A 20,700-nucleotide genomic window follows, 5' to 3' on the forward strand; every position below is an offset into this window, starting at 1 on the left:
CTGAAGAAAAGGCTAAAACATAAATTATAGTTCTATATGAACCATACAGACATTATTAGCGCTACAGAAATACAAATATTTTGCTGAAATGCACAATACTCAATCTTACAGCCCAGGGTCAAGTCTTTATGAACATTAACAATGATTTTGGACAGATATGGTGTAATGTAAAACTATGGCGCGCTGTGACTCGGCAGGATTCTTTCGGCTGAATGAACAAAGTTTGCTTTGTCACGTTGCATCTTTAAATCTACAACTTTGCTGGCTAAAAATATGACTTTAAATCAATACAAATATATGGTAATAATCCTGACATTAAACATTGGTCTGTGGCTTAACCTCTACTCTAAAACAGCGGAGCATGAGCGCTTCAGCAAAGAACGCAACCCGGAAAAACTATCGGCAAGGGTTTTTGCCGATAACCGATAGTTCGGCCAATCAACTATCGGTGCCGATTAATCGGCAAAACCGATAGATCGGTCGACCTCTAATATAGACAGCAGACGCTGAAAACGCCAAGGGTGTCTGAATATGTGTGCTTGAATATGTGTAGTTGACGAAACCGCACTGCTTATTCACGCAGAACATGCAGGATTCATAGCTTTAATATTTACAGACACTAGTCCACATCATTATTTGATCAAACGTATATCCCTACATTTGATTTATTCATTATTCATTTATTCATGTAACAAATTTCATGGTTTTACACTTTACATTTTTATAGCCGTATTCCATGATTCCATTCACATTTTCTCCATTATGGAAATCATATGGTCCCACAGGCTAAAGATCATTTATCAGTCTGATTTTCAAATTCAAATTCAAATTCAATTCAAATTCAAAATCATCATGTATGAGATCATATGCAATCAATCCGATTTAAATAGACTAACAATTAAAAAGCACTAACAGTAGTGATGTGTGTTGTGGTGTGTGTAGAGGCGGTGATGTGGGTGTGGGGTGACGGAGGTGTCAGACAGACACAGCACACATCTGAACAGTTCATCAGAGCCCGATCCGGAGACACGCTGAGACGCTGTCTGTCTGTTTGAACACAGACCAACACCAACACACTCACATTTACACTAACAGATCAATAAGACTTAGACTGTCACACACACACACACACACACACACACACACACACATACTGTTCTGTGAAACTGATGCCTCATGTTGTAAAGGTGCATTTCTGTTCAGTTTTTAACGTTTGACTAGTGTTAATAAATTACATTACGATTACAATATTATAATGTCACAGCTTCCTAGGACATTGCTGGGGTGTTTTGGGTGGTTGGATATTTTCATGAAGAAATCATATGAAAAAAAAAAATTGAAAGATATACCAGCTATTTTAAGTAATTTTTGTTTAATCCAAAAGACATGTGTTACATGGCCTAACACATCGTACGTAACTCCTATAACAAAGAAAATTCTTTGATCAAATGTAGAGATCAATATCCGGAATATAGCATGCAGTGAAACACGTGCACATGCTCAGTTGAAGGGTGTGTTCGTCGCTGTCGTATTCCTCACACCTTCTGTTCCCTGCGGCTTCATTGTGCCGCCTGCTGTTTGGTGAAGCTGGTAAAAAGCTGTGAATTAACACAAAGCGGCAGAACCACCTGCCTCTATAATCCCACCCCTCACAACCACACACGCGTAAAACACACACTGAGGCTGTTGTAGCTTTGAGGTTTTTATTTTAATTCATGGTAAAAGTTTAGTTCAGTTTTAATTTATGATTTAGATTTTTTATGGGCATGTATGTTTAATTATAATATATATATATATATATTTGAGTTTATTACATTTATATTTTATTGTTTTTATTTGATCATTTTAAATATATAACACTATTAGAAAGAGTGTGTGTGTGCATATAGTTTTATTTTTTTATTTGATTTCTCATAAATGTTTATATGTAACATTTTTACATTTTATATTTTTAATATTTATATTTTTATTTTTATGGTTTTTATGTTATTTTAATTTGTCATTTATATTTATATCATTTATATATGTATATATATAGCAAGAAGTATCTGTAATGATCTATATTTTTTATGGACATGTGTTCAATTATATTTATATATATATATATATATATATATATATATATATATATATATATATATATATATATACATTTTATATTTTAAGTATGTATTTTTTGTCATTTTTTATTAGATTTTTTTCTCATAAAAGTTTATATGTAACATTTTTACATTTTTACATTTTATACTTTTTGTTGTTTTAATTTTTCAAATTTATGTTTAAGCTTTTACCAACAATAAAGTTTTACCAATAATACTGAATTAATTCATTTTATTTTAAAAAGTATTTTATTGTTTTCTATGATATAGCAAAAATGTGTGTGTGTGTGTGTGTGTGTGTGTGTGTGTGTGTGTGTGTGTGTGTGTATATATATATATATATATATATAAAGATCTGCCTTGTGTCAGTTTTTGGAAAATATTTTTAAATCAGTAATTTTCCACTTACTTTTAGTATACTAAAGTACCCTCCCACACGACTGCACACGTCTGCATCTCTCTGAACTTGAATCTCATGTATTCAATCCAACATTGACGTCTGTAACAGAAAAACAAGCTTATCCAATCAAACAGACATATGTCTGAAAGCGGGGAGTGCTTTTGCTCATTTACAACATTCACCTAACTAGATTTCAGCCTCTCGCAGGAGAGCGCTGACCTTGCTTGTGACTCTTGTGTGGCTCTATATGTTACTCTAACTTCATTATTACGCAAAGCACACGCTTTATGTCTGAAGCACTGATGCTCTCAAGAGTTTGAGAGCAGTTGGTCTGGTCTGAACTGTGTCGGATGATTGTGTTTTACAGCTGACCTTTAAGTTTTAAGTTTGCACTCCTTTACTATGGTGAACTTACTGTAATGTTTAAGCTCTTGGTGTATTGCTTTTATGATGCATCATCAGCAGCAATTGTTCATAATTACATGTATTAATAACAATAATCACTATAAGATGTCAGTGTCCAAATCAACATGAGCTTTGCTCTCTGTCTCACAGGCATCTTGAAGTTTCATGAGGTGTATCTGGGTGAAGGCGCGTCGGATGGTGGTACGTCAGACTTCCAGGAAGGTGATGGAGGCTCTGTGCCCGCTGGCGGCAGCTGTGGAGGCTCATCTCTGGAGCAGCACATTACTAACGCACGGGAAGCTCTGGGTGTGGACTCATACTACAGCAGGTGAATAATTAAATCACACATCCTCCATACACCATGACCATGTACACACCACAGTGAAATTCTGAAGTTCACCTTTTACTATGAATTTTATTAAATATATTTAAATAATTTCTGACTGATATTAACAGTTTAAAAGGAGTTTTTCAACTAATGTAATTGCTAGGTTGTAGCTAAGGTGTACTGTGTGTACTGTGTTCTAGAATGTATTGACTGTTAGGGTGCTGCTAAGTGGTTGCTGGGGTGTACTAGATGTTTGTTAGGGCATTGTTAAACGGTTGCTATGGTGTTTTGGGCTTTGCTAGGGTGTATTGGATGTTAGGGTGTTACTAGGTGGTTGCTAGGGCATGGTAGATATTTATTTTGGCGTTGTTAGGTGGTCGCTATGGTGTTCTTAACATTTGTTATGGTGTTGCTAGGTGATTTCAATGGTGTATTGGATGTTAGAACATTGGTAGGTGGTTTCCAGGGTGTTCTTACTGTTAGGGTGTTACTAGGTGATTTCAAGGGTGTATTGGATGTTAGAGCGTTGCTAGGTAGTTGCTATTGTGTTCTTAATGTGTTTAAGGGTGTTGCTAGGTGATTTCACGGATGTTATAATATTGCTATATTGCTAGGTGGTTTCTAGGGTGTACTAGATGTAAGAGCTTTGCTAAGTGGGTGCTATGATGTTCTTAACAATTGTTGGGGTGTTGCTAGGTGATTTCAAGGTTATACTGGATGTTAGAGCGTTGTTAGGTGGGTGTTGCTGGGATTTCAAGGGTGTACTGGATGTTTAAATGTTGCTAGGTGGTTGCTATGGTGTTCTTATGGTTTGTCAGGGTGTTACTAGGTGATTTCAAGGGTGTACTGGATGTTAGAGTGTTGCTAGGTGATTTCAAGGATGTACTGTATGTTGGAACATTACAAGGTGGTTGCTATTTTGTTACTGTTTGTTAGGCTGTTGCTAGGTGATTCAAAGGGTGTACTTGATGTTAAAGCTTTACTAGGTGGTTGCTATGGTGTTCTTACTATTTGTTAGGGTGTTGCTAGGTGATTTCAATGGTGTATTGGATGTTAGAACATTGGTAGGTGGTTTCCAGGGTGTTCTTAATGTTAGGGTGTTACTAGGTGATTTCAAGGGTGTATTGGATGTTAGAGCGTTGCTAGATAGTTGCTATTGTGTTCTTAATGTGTTTAAGGGTGTTGCTAGGTGATTTCACGGATGTTATAATATTGCTATATTGCTAGGTGGTTTCTAGGGTGTACTAGATGTAAGAGCATTGCTAAGTGGGTGCTATGATGTTCTTAACAATTGTTGGGGTGTTGCTAGGTGATTTCAAGGTTATTCTGGATATTAGAGCGTTGTTAGGTGGGTGTTGCTGGGATTTCAAGGGTTTACTGGATGTTTAAATGTTGCTAGGTGGTTGCTGTGGTGTTCTTATGGTTTGTTAGGGTGTTACTAGGTGATTTCAAGGGTGTACTGGATGTTAGAGTGTTGCTAGGTGATTTCAAGGATGTACTGTATGTTGGAACATTACAAGGTGGTTGCTATTTTGTTACTGTTTGTTAGGCTGTTGCTAGGTGATTCAAAGGGTGTACTTGATGTTAAAGCTTTACTAGGTGGTTGCTATGGTGTTCTTACTATTTGTTAGGGTGTTGCTAGGTGATTTCAATGGTGTATTGGATGTTAGAACATTGGTAGGTGGTTTCCAGGGTGTTCTTAATGTTAGGGTGTTACTAGGTGATTTCAAGGGTGTATTGGATGTTAGAGCGTTGCTAGATAGTTGCTATTGTGTTCTTAATGTGTTTAAGGGTGTTGCTAGGTGATTTCACGGATGTTATAATATTGCTATATTGCTAGGTGGTTTCTAGGGTGTACTAGATGTAAGAGCATTGCTAAGTGGGTGCTATGATGTTCTTAACAATTGTTGGGGTGTTGCTAGGTGATTTCAAGGTTATTCTGGATATTAGAGCGTTGTTAGGTGGGTGTTGCTGGGATTTCAAGGGTTTACTGGATGTTTAAATGTTGCTAGGTGGTTGCTGTGGTGTTCTTATGGTTTGTTAGGGTGTTACTAGGTGATTTCAAGGGTGTACTGGATGTTAGAGTGTTGCTAGGTGATTTCAAGGATGTACTGTATGTTGGAACATTGCAAGGTGGTTGCTATTTTGTTACTGTTTGTTAGGCTGTTGCTAGGTGATTCAAAGGGTGTACTTGATGTTAAAGCTTTACTAGGTGGTTGCTATGGTGTTCTTATTGTTTGTTAGGGTGTTGCTAGGTGATTTCAAGGGTGTACTGGATGTTAGAGTGTTACTAGGTGGTTGCTATTGTGTTCTTAAAGTGTTTTTATGGTGTTGCTAGGTGATTTCAAGGATGTACTGTATGTTGGAACATTGCTAGGTGGTTGCTATGTTGTTACTGTTTGTTAGGCTGTTGCTAGGTGATTTCAAGGGTGTACTAGATGTTAGAGCATTGCTAGGTGGTTGCTAAGGTTTTCTTAATGTTTGTTAGGGTGTTACTAGGTGATTTCAAGGGTATATTGTATGTAAGATCATTGCTAGGTGGTTGCTATGGTGTTCTTAATGTTTGTTTGGGTGTTGCTAGGTGATTTCAAAAGAGTACTGAATATTAAAACGTTGTTAGATGGTTGTTATGTTGTTCCTAGTGTTTGTTAGGGTGTTGCTAGGTTATTTCAAAGTGTACTAGATGTTAGAATGTTGCTAGGTGGTTGCTATGGTGTTCCTAGTGTTTATAAGGTGCTGCTAGGTGATTCCAGGGGTGCTCTGGATGTTAGAGCATTGGTTGTTGGTTGCTGTGGTGGTGTTACTGTTTTTTAGGGTGTTGCTAAGTGGTTTCTAGGGTGTTCTATGTGTTAGTGTTGTTAGTTAGGGTGTGGCAAGGTGGTTGCTCATTCTGAAATAATATTTAAATAGTGTTGTATTTGTTATGATAGATATTATGATGATGTAATGCTATACTTTGAACAATATCTCTTTTTGGTTTTCATAGTTTTGTAAAATAAAAGTAAAACTAAGTAGCATCTTGTTTAATCTATTTATTTTTGTTTGTTTTATGGTTTCATAAATGGATAGCTATGTTGAAAGGCAAGATTTAAGTGAATGGTTTCGCAATAAAATATTACAGTAAAGGTGCTGCAGAACGCAGCTGTGCTCATGTTAGTGTGAATGTCTGCAACCTCCTAAATATACCCTGATGGATGCGGTCCTCGCGTGCAGCGGGGTGGAGTGTGCATGTGTGCGCGTACATGCCCTGCAGGAAGCACATCTCAGCGCTCGCCGATGCTGTCATACACCGCAGCGGGGCTGGAGGCCACAGCGCACTGATCTCTGGGTCTGTGGCTCTAACCGGGTGGCAGCTGAGAAGTTATTCACCTCTCGCATGGAGGTTTCTGTGAGAGGAGTCAGTGCAGCGGTGTTGAGTTCACTCTGACATGTAATTAGGTGAAGACGCTGGCAGGTTTAGAGGAGCAGAATGCAGAGAGAAGGATGGCAGAACGTCAGAAGCTCTTGGTGTGAATTAAGCAGCAGCCTGAAACAAAGGCCATTATTGTACGCGTGTGGAAAGCGTGAGTCTCTTATGCCAGCGCATTAGTCACTAGAGGTGTGATGGCTTCTCCCAGCGAGCTCTGCGCTCATCCCTGCCCATTAAAGGATAATTTAGCGCTTGACTGAGGGGCTGCGAGCAATCTTTTCCACTTGGTTGGGTGCAATATGCCACCTTTGAAGACCTCATTCATTGTGTAGAAAGAAAGAGGCATGAACAGGAATTGTGATACCCGCGACCGGCTGCAATATGAGCGATTATGGCTCGTTTAGCGAGACCTCTTGCACCCTTTAGTTAAGACGGATCCATGTGTGTTGACTGGAGAGCCACTCGTGAGATTCATCAGCATAACTCTCTGATTAATGCAGTTTTAGCTGGATTGTTCATGTGACTGCTGTTTGCCCATGCAAAACTCACTGGCATAAAGGGTGGTTGCCAGGATTTTGCTGTATAGTTGCTAGGGTGGTTGTCATATATATAGTCATTTTTTGAGCTATTAAGTCACAGTGTGATATAAGACGACGTAATATCATATATTCAGATATATAGAGTCAAAATTCAAGATATGTGAAGATATACTTTAAAAATATGAGATAAAGGCCCGGTTTCATAAACAGGGCTTAGCCTAAACCAGGATTAAGCCAAAGTTCAATTAAGACATTTAAGTAATTTTTATAAACGTGACATAGAAAAAAACAGTACTGGTGTTCATCTTGAGACAAAACAAAGCACTGATATATTTTAAGATCAGTCAGTGCAAGTTTCTTTCAGTTGAAACAGCTCAGATTTAAATTTTAGTCTAGGACTAGGTTTAAGCCACGTCTGTGAAACCAGGGGATAAAGTATTATTTTAAGATGAAGTCATATTGTGAGATATATAGTAATATTATGCAATATATATTTCTATTTTGAGATATGAAATCAAAATGTGAGATTTGTGATTTACTAGTATGTATAGTATTATTATGATATATGGCTACATATATCATATAGATATTTATAGTCATAATCTGAGATATAAACTAATATTTTGAGATATATAGTAATATTATGAGTTTTGTGAAGTCAATGTAAGATATATAGTAACATTATGAGATATGAAGTCATAATTTAAGATATATAGTAACATTAAGAGATTTTATGTCATATGTAAGATATATAACATTATTATATTTATTAAGTCATAATGTAAGATATATAGTAACATTATGAGATATATAAAGTCATTATGTAACACATGATAATATTATGAGATATATAAAGTCATAATGTAAGATAGTAACATTATGATATATAAAGTCATAATGAAAGCTATATAGTAACATTATGAGATATATAAAGTCAATATGTAAGACATATAGTAATATTATGAGATTTATGAAGTCATAATGTAAGATATATAGTAACATTATGAGATATGAATTCGTAATGTAAGATATATCGTAACATTATGAGATATGAATTCATAATGTAAGATATATAGTAACATTATGAGATATATAGTCATAATGTAAGATATAGTAACATGAGATTCATGAAGTCATAATGTAAGAGATATAGTAACATTATGAGATATATAAAGTCATAATGTAAGAGATATAGTAACATTATGAGATATATAAAATCATAATGTAACATATAGTTACCTTATGAGATATATGAAGTCATAATGTAAGGTATATAGTAACATGAGATATTTTGAGTCATAATGTAAGATATATAGTAACGTTATGAGATATATAAAGTCATAATGAAAGGTATATAGTAACATTATGAGATATATAAAGTCATAATGTAAGGTATATAGTAACATTATGAGATATATAAAGTCATAATGTAAGGTATATAGTAGGGGTGGAACGGTTCACAGAAGTCACGGTTCGGTTCGTACCTCGGTTCAGACGTCACGGTTCGGTATGATTTCGGTACAGTGGAGGGAAAAGCAAAACAAAAATGCAGAAGGCAATTAGATGTATTTCCACTCACATACCCAACAACCGCTGAACAACGGCAACACACAGTCCTCGTCTTTTCCACCACTCTCTCGCCTGTACTACTGTAACTGACTGGAAAAGCGAAGTTTTCCCAAACTTGCGATCTAAGGGGCCGTTCACATGTCGCGCCTAAAAACGCGTGAAAAACGCTAGGCGCGCCGCTTTCTTCCTGATCAACAAAGCGCTCGGGCGCTTGCGCTCCGGAAGCGTCTGCCGTTTCTAAGCAACCATCAGCTGCGCTCTAGCTCCAAGCCTATGCGTCTCCATGCATTGTTTCTTCTATTAGCGTCAAAATAATGGGGGCTTGACAAATCATAAAGTTCAGGAAATCCCTGGACCACAATGATGGACCGTCGAGCTGACAAAAAATTGAAGAGTGCCAGAGAATGTAGACGGGCTCTGATAGACCGCATACATAGGCGGAGCTCGGCTGCATCGACGCCAATCAGAGCTTCAGAGCTAAAGCGGGGCTAAATATTAGCTGTCCCTAAAGAACCCGCGTATCTAACAGTAGTTCCGCATTACATTAATTATTTTGCAGGCAAGTTTTTTTTTTTATTTTCATACCGTGTATTCTCCGTTTAAATTCATGCACCGAACCGTGACCCCCGTACCGATTCAGTTCGAAACGAATACATGTACCGTTCCACCCCTAGTATATAGTAACATTATGAGATATATAAAGTCATAATGTAAGATATATAGTAACTTTATGAGATATATAAAGTCATAATGTAAGGTATATAGTAACATTATGAGATATATAAAGTCATAATGTAAGATATATAGTAACGTTATGAGATATATAAAGTCATAATGTAAGGTATATAGTAACATTATGAGATATATAAAGTCATAATGTAAGGTATATAGTAACATTATGAGATATATAAAGTCATAATGTAAGGTATATAGTAACATTATGAGATATATAAAGTCATAATGTAAGGTATATAGTAACATTATGAGATATATAAAGTCATAATGTAAGATATATAGTAACGTTATGAGATATATAAAGTCATAATGAAAGGTATATAGTAACATTATGAGATATATAAAGTCATAATGTAAGGTATATAGTAACATTATGAGATATATAAAGTCATAATGTAAGGTATATAATAACATTATGAGATATATAAGGTCATAATGTAACATATATTAACCTTATGAGATATATGAAGTCATAATGTAAGGTAGGCTATATAGTAACATGATATATTTTGAGTCATAATGTAAGATATATAGTAACGTTATGAGATATATAAAGTCATAATGAAAGGTATATAGTAACATTATGAGATATATAAAGTCATAATGTAAGGTATATAGTAACATTATGAGATATATAAAGTCATAATGTAAGGTATATAATAACATTATGAGATATATAAGGTCATAATGTAACATATATTAACCTTATGAGATATATGAAGTCATAATGTAAAGTATATAGTAACATGAGATATATGAAGTCATAATGTAAGATATATATAGTAACATTATGTGATATATAAAGTCATAATGTACAATATAAAGTGATTTGCCTGTTTTATCATCCAGCAGGTGAAAGTCATAAGCCTGTTCATTCTTTCTTCATCAAGACTGTAGCACAAGTGTGGTACAGGATGATTTGATTAAATCACTAACCCTCAGTATGCGCTGTAGTAATAGTGATAGATGACCTAGTAAACACCGCTAATTAGGGCATTTCACACCGCAACGTCTAGTGCTTTCCCAGGTCCATTTGAGTTTGTTTGCTTGTCAGATAAGCTGTGGTCTGAGTTATGGTTCATAAACCAATTCGGCCTAATTTGCGGAAATAAACTGCTGCTGATGATTTATAATTTGCATATTATAGACTAATGCCTTCTTATTGCTGCTTGTCTCAGCAGAAACGGCTTTCAAACGAATTCTCTTGTAAACAGCTTTCGCCTGCACTCACGGTGCTACTCTGGACGAGTAATCAAACTCAGACCCAACCTTAGTTAACCTACTTGATCAGGTCAGAGAGTCGCTCACTATAGGAAGGTTTTCCTTTCAGAGCATCCTCGCATATCTCTGCCTGCCACATGCGGCCCACGGCGCTGTCTCCACATCTGAACCATCTTCATTTCCAATGCACGCTTCCCAAACAGATCCGCCCGCGGCCACATCCGCATCCACAACAGCTCAGGTGCAAGAGAGCACACGGACGGGTCACAGATGTAAGCATTCACCCCACGACTGGGTCGGAGTCTGTCACTTTAAGCACAAATGTATGAAGAGCAGATCTCATTCTCCAGTTCCTCCGGTGCTTTTCATTTCTGGTTGGCACCGAAATGAGATTATTCCCATCCTACAGGGTTGTACCCTGACAAAGAATTAAATTAACATTTCAACAGGATTTGGGACGGCTTCCGTCTCAAGAGGGAGTGCAACGGGCGCCGGAACATGTTTGCGGAGATAAAGGATGCGAAATGAGAAGAATGTCGGTGCTCTGACATTTCGGAATAGTTCAGAAATCTAGGGAAGAGGATTAGCAGACATTCCATTTCATTCTCAGAGCAAAGTGCTTAAACAAACACACTAATGAGCTATTCAGACCTCTGTTGAGCATTCAATATATAGTCAATGTAATAAGTCATTTTGTGAGATATATGTGACCCTGGACCACAAAACCAGTCTTAAGTAGCACGGGTATATTTGTAGCAATAGCCAAAAATACATTGTATGGGTCAAAATTATTGATTTTTCTTTTATGCCAAAAATCATTAGCATATTAAGTAAAGATCATGTTCCATGAAGATATTTTGTAAATTTTCTACCATAAATATATATATAAACTTGATTTTTGATTAGTAATATGCATTGCTAAGAAATTCATTTGGACAACTTTTAAGGCGATTTTCTCAATATTTAGATTTTTTTGCACCCTCAGATTCCAGGTTTTCAAATAGTTGTATCTCAGACAAACATTGTCCTATTTTAACAAACAATATATCAAAAAGCTCATTTACTCAGCTTTCAGATGACGTAAGAATCTCAATTTCGACAAATTTACACTTATGACTGGTTTTGTGGTCCAGGGTCACATATAGTAGCATTATGAGATAATCATATTTTAAGATGCGAGAAATGAACTCTTATTTTAAGCCATATTGTGAGATATAGTCATATTGTGAAATATAGTCATATTTTGAGATATTTAAAAAAATATATGAGAAATAAAGTCATATGACATATATACATTCATACGATATATATTAATTATAATATGAGATATATAAAGTTTGACTTTAGTCATATTGTTTAGTCATATTGTGAGATATATAGTGACATTGAGAGATATTAAGTCATATTTTGATATTTTAAGCCATATTGTGAAATATAGTCATATTTTGTGATATTTAAAATAAATATGAGATGTTAAGTCAAATTATATATATTCATAATAATATGAGATAAAGTTATATTTTGACATAAGTCATTGTGAGATATATAGTGACATTATGAGATATATTAAGTCATAATTTAATTTAAATCATGTGAGATTTACAGTCATATTGTGGAATAAAGATTTATTTTAAGATATTTTAAATAAATATGAGATGTTAAGTCATATGATATATATTTATAGTAATATGAGATAGTTATATTTTGGTTATTAAGTCATATTGTGAAATATATAGTGACATTATGAGATATGTTAAGTCATTATTTAAGTTAAGTCATATTGTGAGATTTACAGTCATACTGATATACTCATAGTAATATGAGATATATATTTTGAAGTTATTGTGAGATATATAATAACATTGAGATATATTAATTCATATTTAAAGTTAAGTCATATTATGAGATTTACAGTCACATTGTGAAATACAGTCATATTTTGAGATATTTGAAATAAATGTGAGATAAAAAGTCATATAATGTACAGTATATTCATGGGAATATGAGACATTTAAAGTTATATTTTGAGATAAAGCCATATTGTGAGATATATATTTAAATGTGACCCTGGACCACACAACCAGTCATAAGGTTAAATTTTCCAAAACTGAGATGTATACATCATATGAAAGCTCAATAAATAAGCTTTCTATTGATATATGGTTTGTTAGGATAGGACAATATTTGGCAGATATACATCTGTTTGAATATCTGGAATCTGAGGGTGCAAAAAATCAAAATACTGAAAAAATCACCTTTAAAGTTCTCCAAATTATGGTCTTAACAATGCATATTACTAATCGAAAATTACTTGGCTTATGAGATAAAGTTGTATTTTGAGATATATTAAGTCAATGTGAGATATCAGGTTATGTTGTGAGATGTATGTAGTAGTTTGAGATATTCATATTTTGTGTAAAGTTCAAATAAAGTTATATTGTGAGATATATACACTCATATTACGAGATGTATATAGTATTATAAGCCATATATGTAGTCATTTTGAGATAAAGTTGTAATGTAAGATATGCAATCAGATGACATTATGAACGCAGTAATATGAGATATATAAAATTATATTTCAAGATATATGGAAGAGGATAAGCAGACATTTCCTTTCATTCTCTGAGCAAAGTGCTTAAGTAAACACGCTAACAAGCTATTCAGATGTCTGTAGAGCATTCGAATCTCTTCATATCGACATGTTTTAATGCCGTCTGATAATGCGTCCAAAATAATCAGCAGAACATCTGCGTCGTGCATTAGGTGCAAATGAAGCGCATTTTGTGTGTAATTGAGGTGAGGTGGATAAAACCTTATTAACCCAATAGAAGAATCCAAGTGTGTCGTCTCAGATGAGTCAGATTACTGGAGAGATCTGTTTTTTTCATTAAAGCTAATCAGAGAAATTTCCTCACGTGTTCTCCAGACGCAGAGAGACTCGCGAGTAATTATCTGTGATTGTGGCTGCCGTTGTGCTCGAGTTGTTTGGTCGTTTACAAAATTGTTTCTGTTATTTTGCGTTGCATCTCAATGGACGCCGGGATTGAAAAGTCAACAAACATGCGCATGTCTGGATATAAAAGCGGTATTGATAAGTGGGAGCGTTTCTCCGCTCAGATGTTATGCTTTTATAGCTGAGGAACCTTAATTGAGTTAGCAGTTATGTTTCATTGAAATGTTGTCAGAGAAATAAAAAATGGACACAAATGAGTCAGTGGAATCAAGTATTTCAGGACTTTGTTCAATAATTGACTATATTATTTGGCAGAAGTGATGTTTATTGTTACTATTGTTGGTTTTACATCATCTATCGAACTTGTTTTCCATCAAAAAAGCAATAAAGCCAAGTTTCTCTGCAGTGATTGTACCATGTTTTGTACTCAACAGCTACCCTCAACTGTGGTAAAATCACTCTAGCACTTGCAGCTCGACTAAATCACATTATGTTTGGTGTTTCAGAGCCTGTTCCAGCAGCGAGACTGAGAGCGAAGCTGGAGACCTTTTGGACCAGCAGTTTGAAGAACTCAATAATAAACTCAACTCAGTGACCGACCCGACCGGCTTCTTGAGGATGGTTTCCAGAAACAACCTCTTCAACAGGTCAGACACACAACATTCATCATATAAAGTGGGAAGATATTTTTAAACATCTTAATGTCTTTCTGAAAGTGTTTTTCAGACCTAAAAAAAAAAACTGTTTTTAGTTAAATGAAAGTGAATGAGGTCAAAATGACAAATAAACACCATTTGAGTGTCATTAAAGTGGATAAAATATCTTGCTTTATTCCAAATCGTCTGAAGTTATATGATAGATTTTTTGGGGGCAGAGGCCAAAATGTAAGTGTTTCTAAGTGACAATCCACCTTGGCTCGTTCATAAGACTTCATGAGACAAGTGGTAATCGAATGTTTCATCAAAAGATCCAATTCAAAAGAATGACTCTATTGAATCAGGTGTTATTGAATTGTTTTTTTGTTGGATTTTTCCAGTTAATCATTTAATACCTGACTTTTTTTCCAAATGATTTATTTGAAACTCAAAAGAATGATTCTAGTGAATCAGGTGTTACTGAATTGTTCAAGTTTTTTTTTTTTTTTGATTAATCATTTGATACCTGTTTCAAAATGACAAATAAACACCATTATAATGGCATAAAAGGGGTTCAAATGACTCTCTTCAGTCTACTGAAGTTGTATGATAGAAGGGAGGCCAAAATCTAAGTGTTTTATTCACTGAAAATCCACCTTGGCTCATTCATAAAAGTTCACGAGACATGTAGTGATCAAACTAATAATTGAAAAGACCAAACTAAAAAGAACAATTCTAGAATTAGAAGTTGAATCTTTTTAATGAATCATTTGATCCAGGTAACAGAATCAGTTCGAATGATTCATTCACTGATCTGGTTACTGGAAGCAAAGATTATCAGTGAAAAACAAGTAAAACTTTGGTCCAGTTGATTCAGAAATAGTTATAGTGACTGAGTTGTGTAGACTTTTTTTTCCTCCTTTGTTTCTAAAACTGTATTTCAAGACCAGTCAAGCTCAAAAATGACCCTCATTGAAGTGTCATTAAACGGGTTAAAAATTACTTGTTTTAAGTCTTCTGAAGTCATACGGGACATACGTGGGGAACAGATCCAAATTTAAGTGTTTTATTCCCTGAAAATACACATATTAATGAGAGTTCATGAGAATGTCTAAAACAAAATAGATTTACTTGCCAGAGAATTTGAAACTTGTCACTTAAACTTTTCTCAGTACATTGGTAAATATGTTTTTTATTCTAGATCTGTTTTTTAATATTTAAAATACTTTTTAATATTTAACCAAAATAAACCTTTTTATTTATTTTTTTTGCACTCAAATAGCAGATAAAAACCCAATCAACACCAAATAATTAAGCAATTTGTAAACATCTTGCTCGTAATGGATCCAAACTTACTTCTCAGTCCATTGGCAAAAAAACCTGCCAATTTATTAAGCAAAATAAGCCATTTGGTATTAATCTGAAGGAAGCGAAACCACTCAAATAGTAGAGAAAAACCCGATCAAACACTAAATCATTAAGCTATTAGTAAACATTTTTTCTTATAATGGATCTGAACTGATTTCTCAGTCCATTTGCAGTCCATTTCTAGATGTGGTTCGTTTTGATATTAACCAAAATAAACCATTTGGTATTAATCTAAAAGAAGAGAAACCACTCAAATAGACCAATCAACACCAAATAATTAAGCAATTAGTAAACATTTTTGCTTATAATGGGTCTAAACTGATTTCTCAGTCCATTTCCCAAAAAAAAAATGTGTTTTTCTTGTTCTAGATGTGGTTCATTTTGATATTAATTAAAATAAACCATTTGGTATTAATCTAAAAGAAGCGAAACCACTCAAATAGTAGAGAAAAACCCAATCAAACACTAAATCATTAAGCTATTAGTAAACATTTTTGCTTATAATGGATCTGAACTGATTTCTCAGTCCATTTGCAATAAAACATGTGTTTTTCTTGTTCTAGATGTGGTACATTTTGATATTAACCAAAATAAACCATTTGGTATTAATCTAAAAGAAGAGAAACCACTCAAATAGCAAAGAAAAAAACAATCAACACCAAATAATTAAGCAATTAGTAAACCTTTTCCTCGTAATAGATCTAAACTTAATTCTCAGTCCATTGGCAAAAAAACTGTCAATTTTTCAACTAAAATAAACCATTTGGTATTAATCTGAAGGAAGCGAAACCACTCAAATAGTAGAGAAAAACCCAATCAAACACTAAATCATTAGGCAATTAGTAAACATTTTGCTCATAATGGATCTAAACTCTGCCGGTGGGAAAGAGCAGCTCAGGCGGACGATAATTAGGGAGCCGGTCGGAGGAATAGTTTGGCATTCAGTGGAGTCCTTCACATCCTGATTCATTACGAGGCAAAGAGAGATGGTTATTAGCACTGAAAGAGGGGGAGGGAGGAAGAAACGACAGCTAGGACAGGAACAGCGAGGTTATGCGGTGCGTTGTTAAAGACAGGGTCAGAGCGGCCATCATTAGAGCTGCGCTCCTCATTAAGAGCTCTCAGCGCCGCACATCTCGCTACATTCATTAAAACAAAGAGCCGTCCCCGAGCGCCGTTCACTCCTCATCCGGCCTAATGAGCACGAGCCGGCATGTTAAACTAACAATTCAGTCAAAAATGACGATTCTGGCATCGTTCACTCATTCTCAAGCCTGTTTGACTTTCTTCGCAAAACAAGGAGAATTTTTTAAGAGTACCCTGCTCTTATGTGGATGTAAAGTTACAAAAAAAGCTGCAAAATGACAAGTAAACATCATTAAAGTGTCTTCCAGGTGGTTGAAAATGTCTTATTTTGTCTTCTGAAGTCATCTGATGTAAGGTTTGTGTAAGGAACAGACCCAAATTTAAGTGTTTTATTCACTGAAAATCCACGTAAGGGTTCGTGAGACAAGTAGTGATCAAATGATTTATTAAAAAGATACGGTGCAAAACAATGATTCATTAATGAATTCTTTGAAAACGGATCTGTTGTATTCACTGAAAATCCACGTAAGTGTTCGTGAGACAAGTAGTGATCAAATGATTCATTAAAAAGATCCAATTCTAAACAGTGATTCAGTAATGAATCAGGTATTAATGAATTCTTTTGAAACGGATCTATTTTATTCACTGAAAATCCACATAAGGGTTCGTGAGACAAGTCGTGATCAAATGATTCATTAAAAAGATCCAAGGCAAAACAATGATTCATTAATGAATCAGGTATTAACGAATTCTTTTGAAACGGATCTGTTGTATTTACTGAAAATCCACATTGGCTCCTTCATAAGAGTTTAGTGATCAAATGATTCATTGTAAAGATTCAATTCTAAACAGTGATTTATTAATGAATCGGTTATTAATGAATTATTTTGAAACGGATCTGTTTTATTCACTGAAAATGCACATTGGCTCAGTCATAAGAGTTCATGAGACAAGTAGTGATCAAATGATTCATTAAAAAGATTCAGTGCAAAACAATGATTCATTAATAAATCAGGTATAAATGAATTCTTTCAAAACAGATCTATTTTATTCACTAAAAATCCACCTTGGCTTGTTCATAAGAGTTCATGAGACAAATAGTGATCAAATGATTCATTAAAAAGATCCAATTCTAAACAGTGATTCATTCATGAATCAGGTATTAATGAACTCTTTGGAAATGGATCTATTTTATTCGCTGAAAATGCACATTGGTTTGTTCATAAGAGTTCATGAGACAAGCAGTGATCAAATGATTTGCGCGAAACAATGATTCATTAATGAATTGGGTATTATTGATTTAATTTGAGACGGACATTTTCAATTAATCATTTGATCCAGCTTGTAAAATCAATAATTAAATAATTTGTTCACTGCTGTTGTTATAACATATCACTGTAAGTATCAGTGAACAAAAGTTTTTGTTTGTTTGTTTTTTTGGAATACAGTGCATTTATCTGCTATTTTGGTATTTATTAATATAATATGAATTAGATTTTAATTTCTATATTTTCAGTTTTCATTTTAATTTTAGTTTTTGTAGTTTTGTTAATTGCTTTTATTTTTTATTTATTTTTATTAGTTTTTTGTATTTCCTTTTTTTGTTTTAGTATTTTAATATATTAATTTTATACATTATATATTATATTTAATTTTTATTTCAGCTTTATTTTAAGTTATTTTAATTGTAATTTAATTAATGATTAATGATAATTAATTAATGATATTTAAGTAAGCTAAATTTAAGTTTTATGTTTTTCATAGAATATTTGTTGTTTTATTTCTGCTTTATTTTAGTTAAAGAAAATATTTTTTATTGTTAACACTGGTTTCAATTTTAAATCGTATTGTTATATTTTTGATGTTAGTTAAATTTGAGTAATTTTGTTAGGTGCTTTTGTTATTTTTATTCATTTTTATTTCATTTTGTTATATATATTTTTTCCTCAGGTTTATTCAATTACAGAAAATAATTATAATTGTAATTTAATTAGTGATTTTAATTTGTGCTATTTTTAGTACTTAACCTTAAGTAAGCTTAATTTATATTTGTATGTTTTTCATAGAATAGTTTTTGTTTTATTTATATAAGAAAATCATTAATAAAAAATCATATATTTTGAGTTTTCATAGTAATTTTGTTAAGTGCTTTTGTTATTTTTGATTTAGTTTTTGTTTTAGTATTAATTTAATGTTTATTTCAGCTTCATTTCAGTTAAAGAAAGTGCTTTTAATAGTGATTTAATTAGTGAAATAATAATAAATACATTTTTGTTGTTATAGTACTAACCCTATTTAAGTAAGGTTATGTTTACACGTTTTTTGTTTTTCATAGAATATTTTTTGTTTGATTTCAGTTAAAGAAAACAATTTTTAATAGTTAACACTGGTTTCAATTTTGAAATAGCTTTTAATATTATATTTTCAGTTTTCATTTTAATTTTAGTTACATTTTAGTAATTTGTTAAGTGCTTTTGTTATTTTTATTATTTTTTATTTCAGTTTTTGCTTTATTACAGTTAATACAGTGTCTGGCTTTTGAATTGTTTTTATATTTTCAGTTTTCATTTGAGTTGTTTTTATTGTTTTTATTAGTTTAGTAACTTAACCTTCTTTCAGTTAGTTTATTTCAAGTGTTTTTTTAGAATACTTGCATATGATTTTATTTTAGCTTTGCAGTTAATAAAAAAACATTATAATAGTAAACACTGTTTTGTAGTATTTTTTTATGGTCTATTTTTGTCCTTTTTTGTTCCACTGAAGCCACTAAGTCACACAGGATTGTAAGAACATAAATGACATCAGAATTGTAATTTTTGTGTAAATTGTTTCCTTAAATAATCCTCCTTGTCTCACACCAATGATCCTCCACAGCCTCGCGTTTGATTCAAGCCATTGTCGAACCAATCGCCGATGCTCATCAAACATTGACGAGGCTTACAGCAGCAAACAGGCCGTGTTCGATCACCCAATTAACCTCCAAACGGAGACCAGAGTTCGGGAGAATCCGAGCCTCGTGTGCGTCTCTCTCTGAAGGCGTGTAATGATAGAGCTCTGTGACAGGAAGTGGGAAAGAAGTTGTCTATGGAGCTGTCAGGTTTCCATAGTGATGGCGATTAGGTCTGGAGTATGTGGAGTTGTTACACCTACACAGATTCTTTAATAACGAGGTGTTTTGATGTCACCTGTAAGGTCATGTGTGGCTTATGTCTTTATTTCAAGAGATCCACAGAGGTGTGTTGCAGCCAGACACAAAACCCATTAAAGCAATAAAGCACTCGAGGCTGTGTGTTACAGTGATTTCACCACGGTAAAAGGACTGCTGTTTGACATACCATGATCTCTAAAGCAAACCCCCTTGACCGTGGTAAAATCTTACATCTCACAGCTAAATGAAAGCTATCTGACACTAATGATCAAGAAATTATTACATTTCATATGGCAATCATTACAATAAACAGTTCCTGAAAAGAAAAATTAATAGTGTTATACTGTAAACATACCATAGTAGCATGAATAATAATAATAATAAAAACAATAATAATTAATATATATTAATTCTATGTATTATATTTAATAATAATATAATTAATTAATATAAAAAATAAATAAGAATTATTATTTAAATAATTAAGTATTTATTCTTAATTATTTCTAAAAAAAAATAATAAATAATATTATACTATTAATAATTTAATAATAATAATTATTATTATTATTATTTGTATAATAATATATAGTATACCATATAATATTATTAATTATTTGTATTATTATTATTATTATTATTCATATAATAATATATAGTTATACCATAAAATACTAATTATTATTTTTATTATTATTATTTTTATAGCTGTAATTCTGTATTATTTGTTGTAAGTTTACAGTGTTACACTATTAATTATTATTAATTATTCTAATAATAATAATTATTATTATTGTTCATT

General features: G+C 33.3%; 1 protein-coding gene across 2 annotated transcripts in view; it reads left to right on the forward strand.

The window, feature by feature from the left end:
• The window catches only part of ttc28 (tetratricopeptide repeat domain 28), a 253,373-nt gene that overhangs the window by 214,605 nt on the left and 18,068 nt on the right, over window positions 1–20,700 (forward strand). For both annotated transcript variants that reach the window (XM_073829886.1, XM_073829887.1), the window contains exons 11-12: window positions 3,055–3,232; window positions 14,168–14,308. In XM_073829886.1, the coding sequence (XP_073685987.1) occupies window positions 3,055–3,232; window positions 14,168–14,308 (319 nt within the window). The remainder of the gene's footprint in view (window positions 1–3,054; window positions 3,233–14,167; window positions 14,309–20,700) is intronic.

This window comes from Garra rufa, chromosome 23 (genome assembly GCF_049309525.1).
Source record: "Garra rufa chromosome 23, GarRuf1.0, whole genome shotgun sequence".
In the NCBI taxonomy this organism is placed as follows: domain Eukaryota; kingdom Metazoa; phylum Chordata; class Actinopteri; order Cypriniformes; family Cyprinidae; genus Garra; species Garra rufa.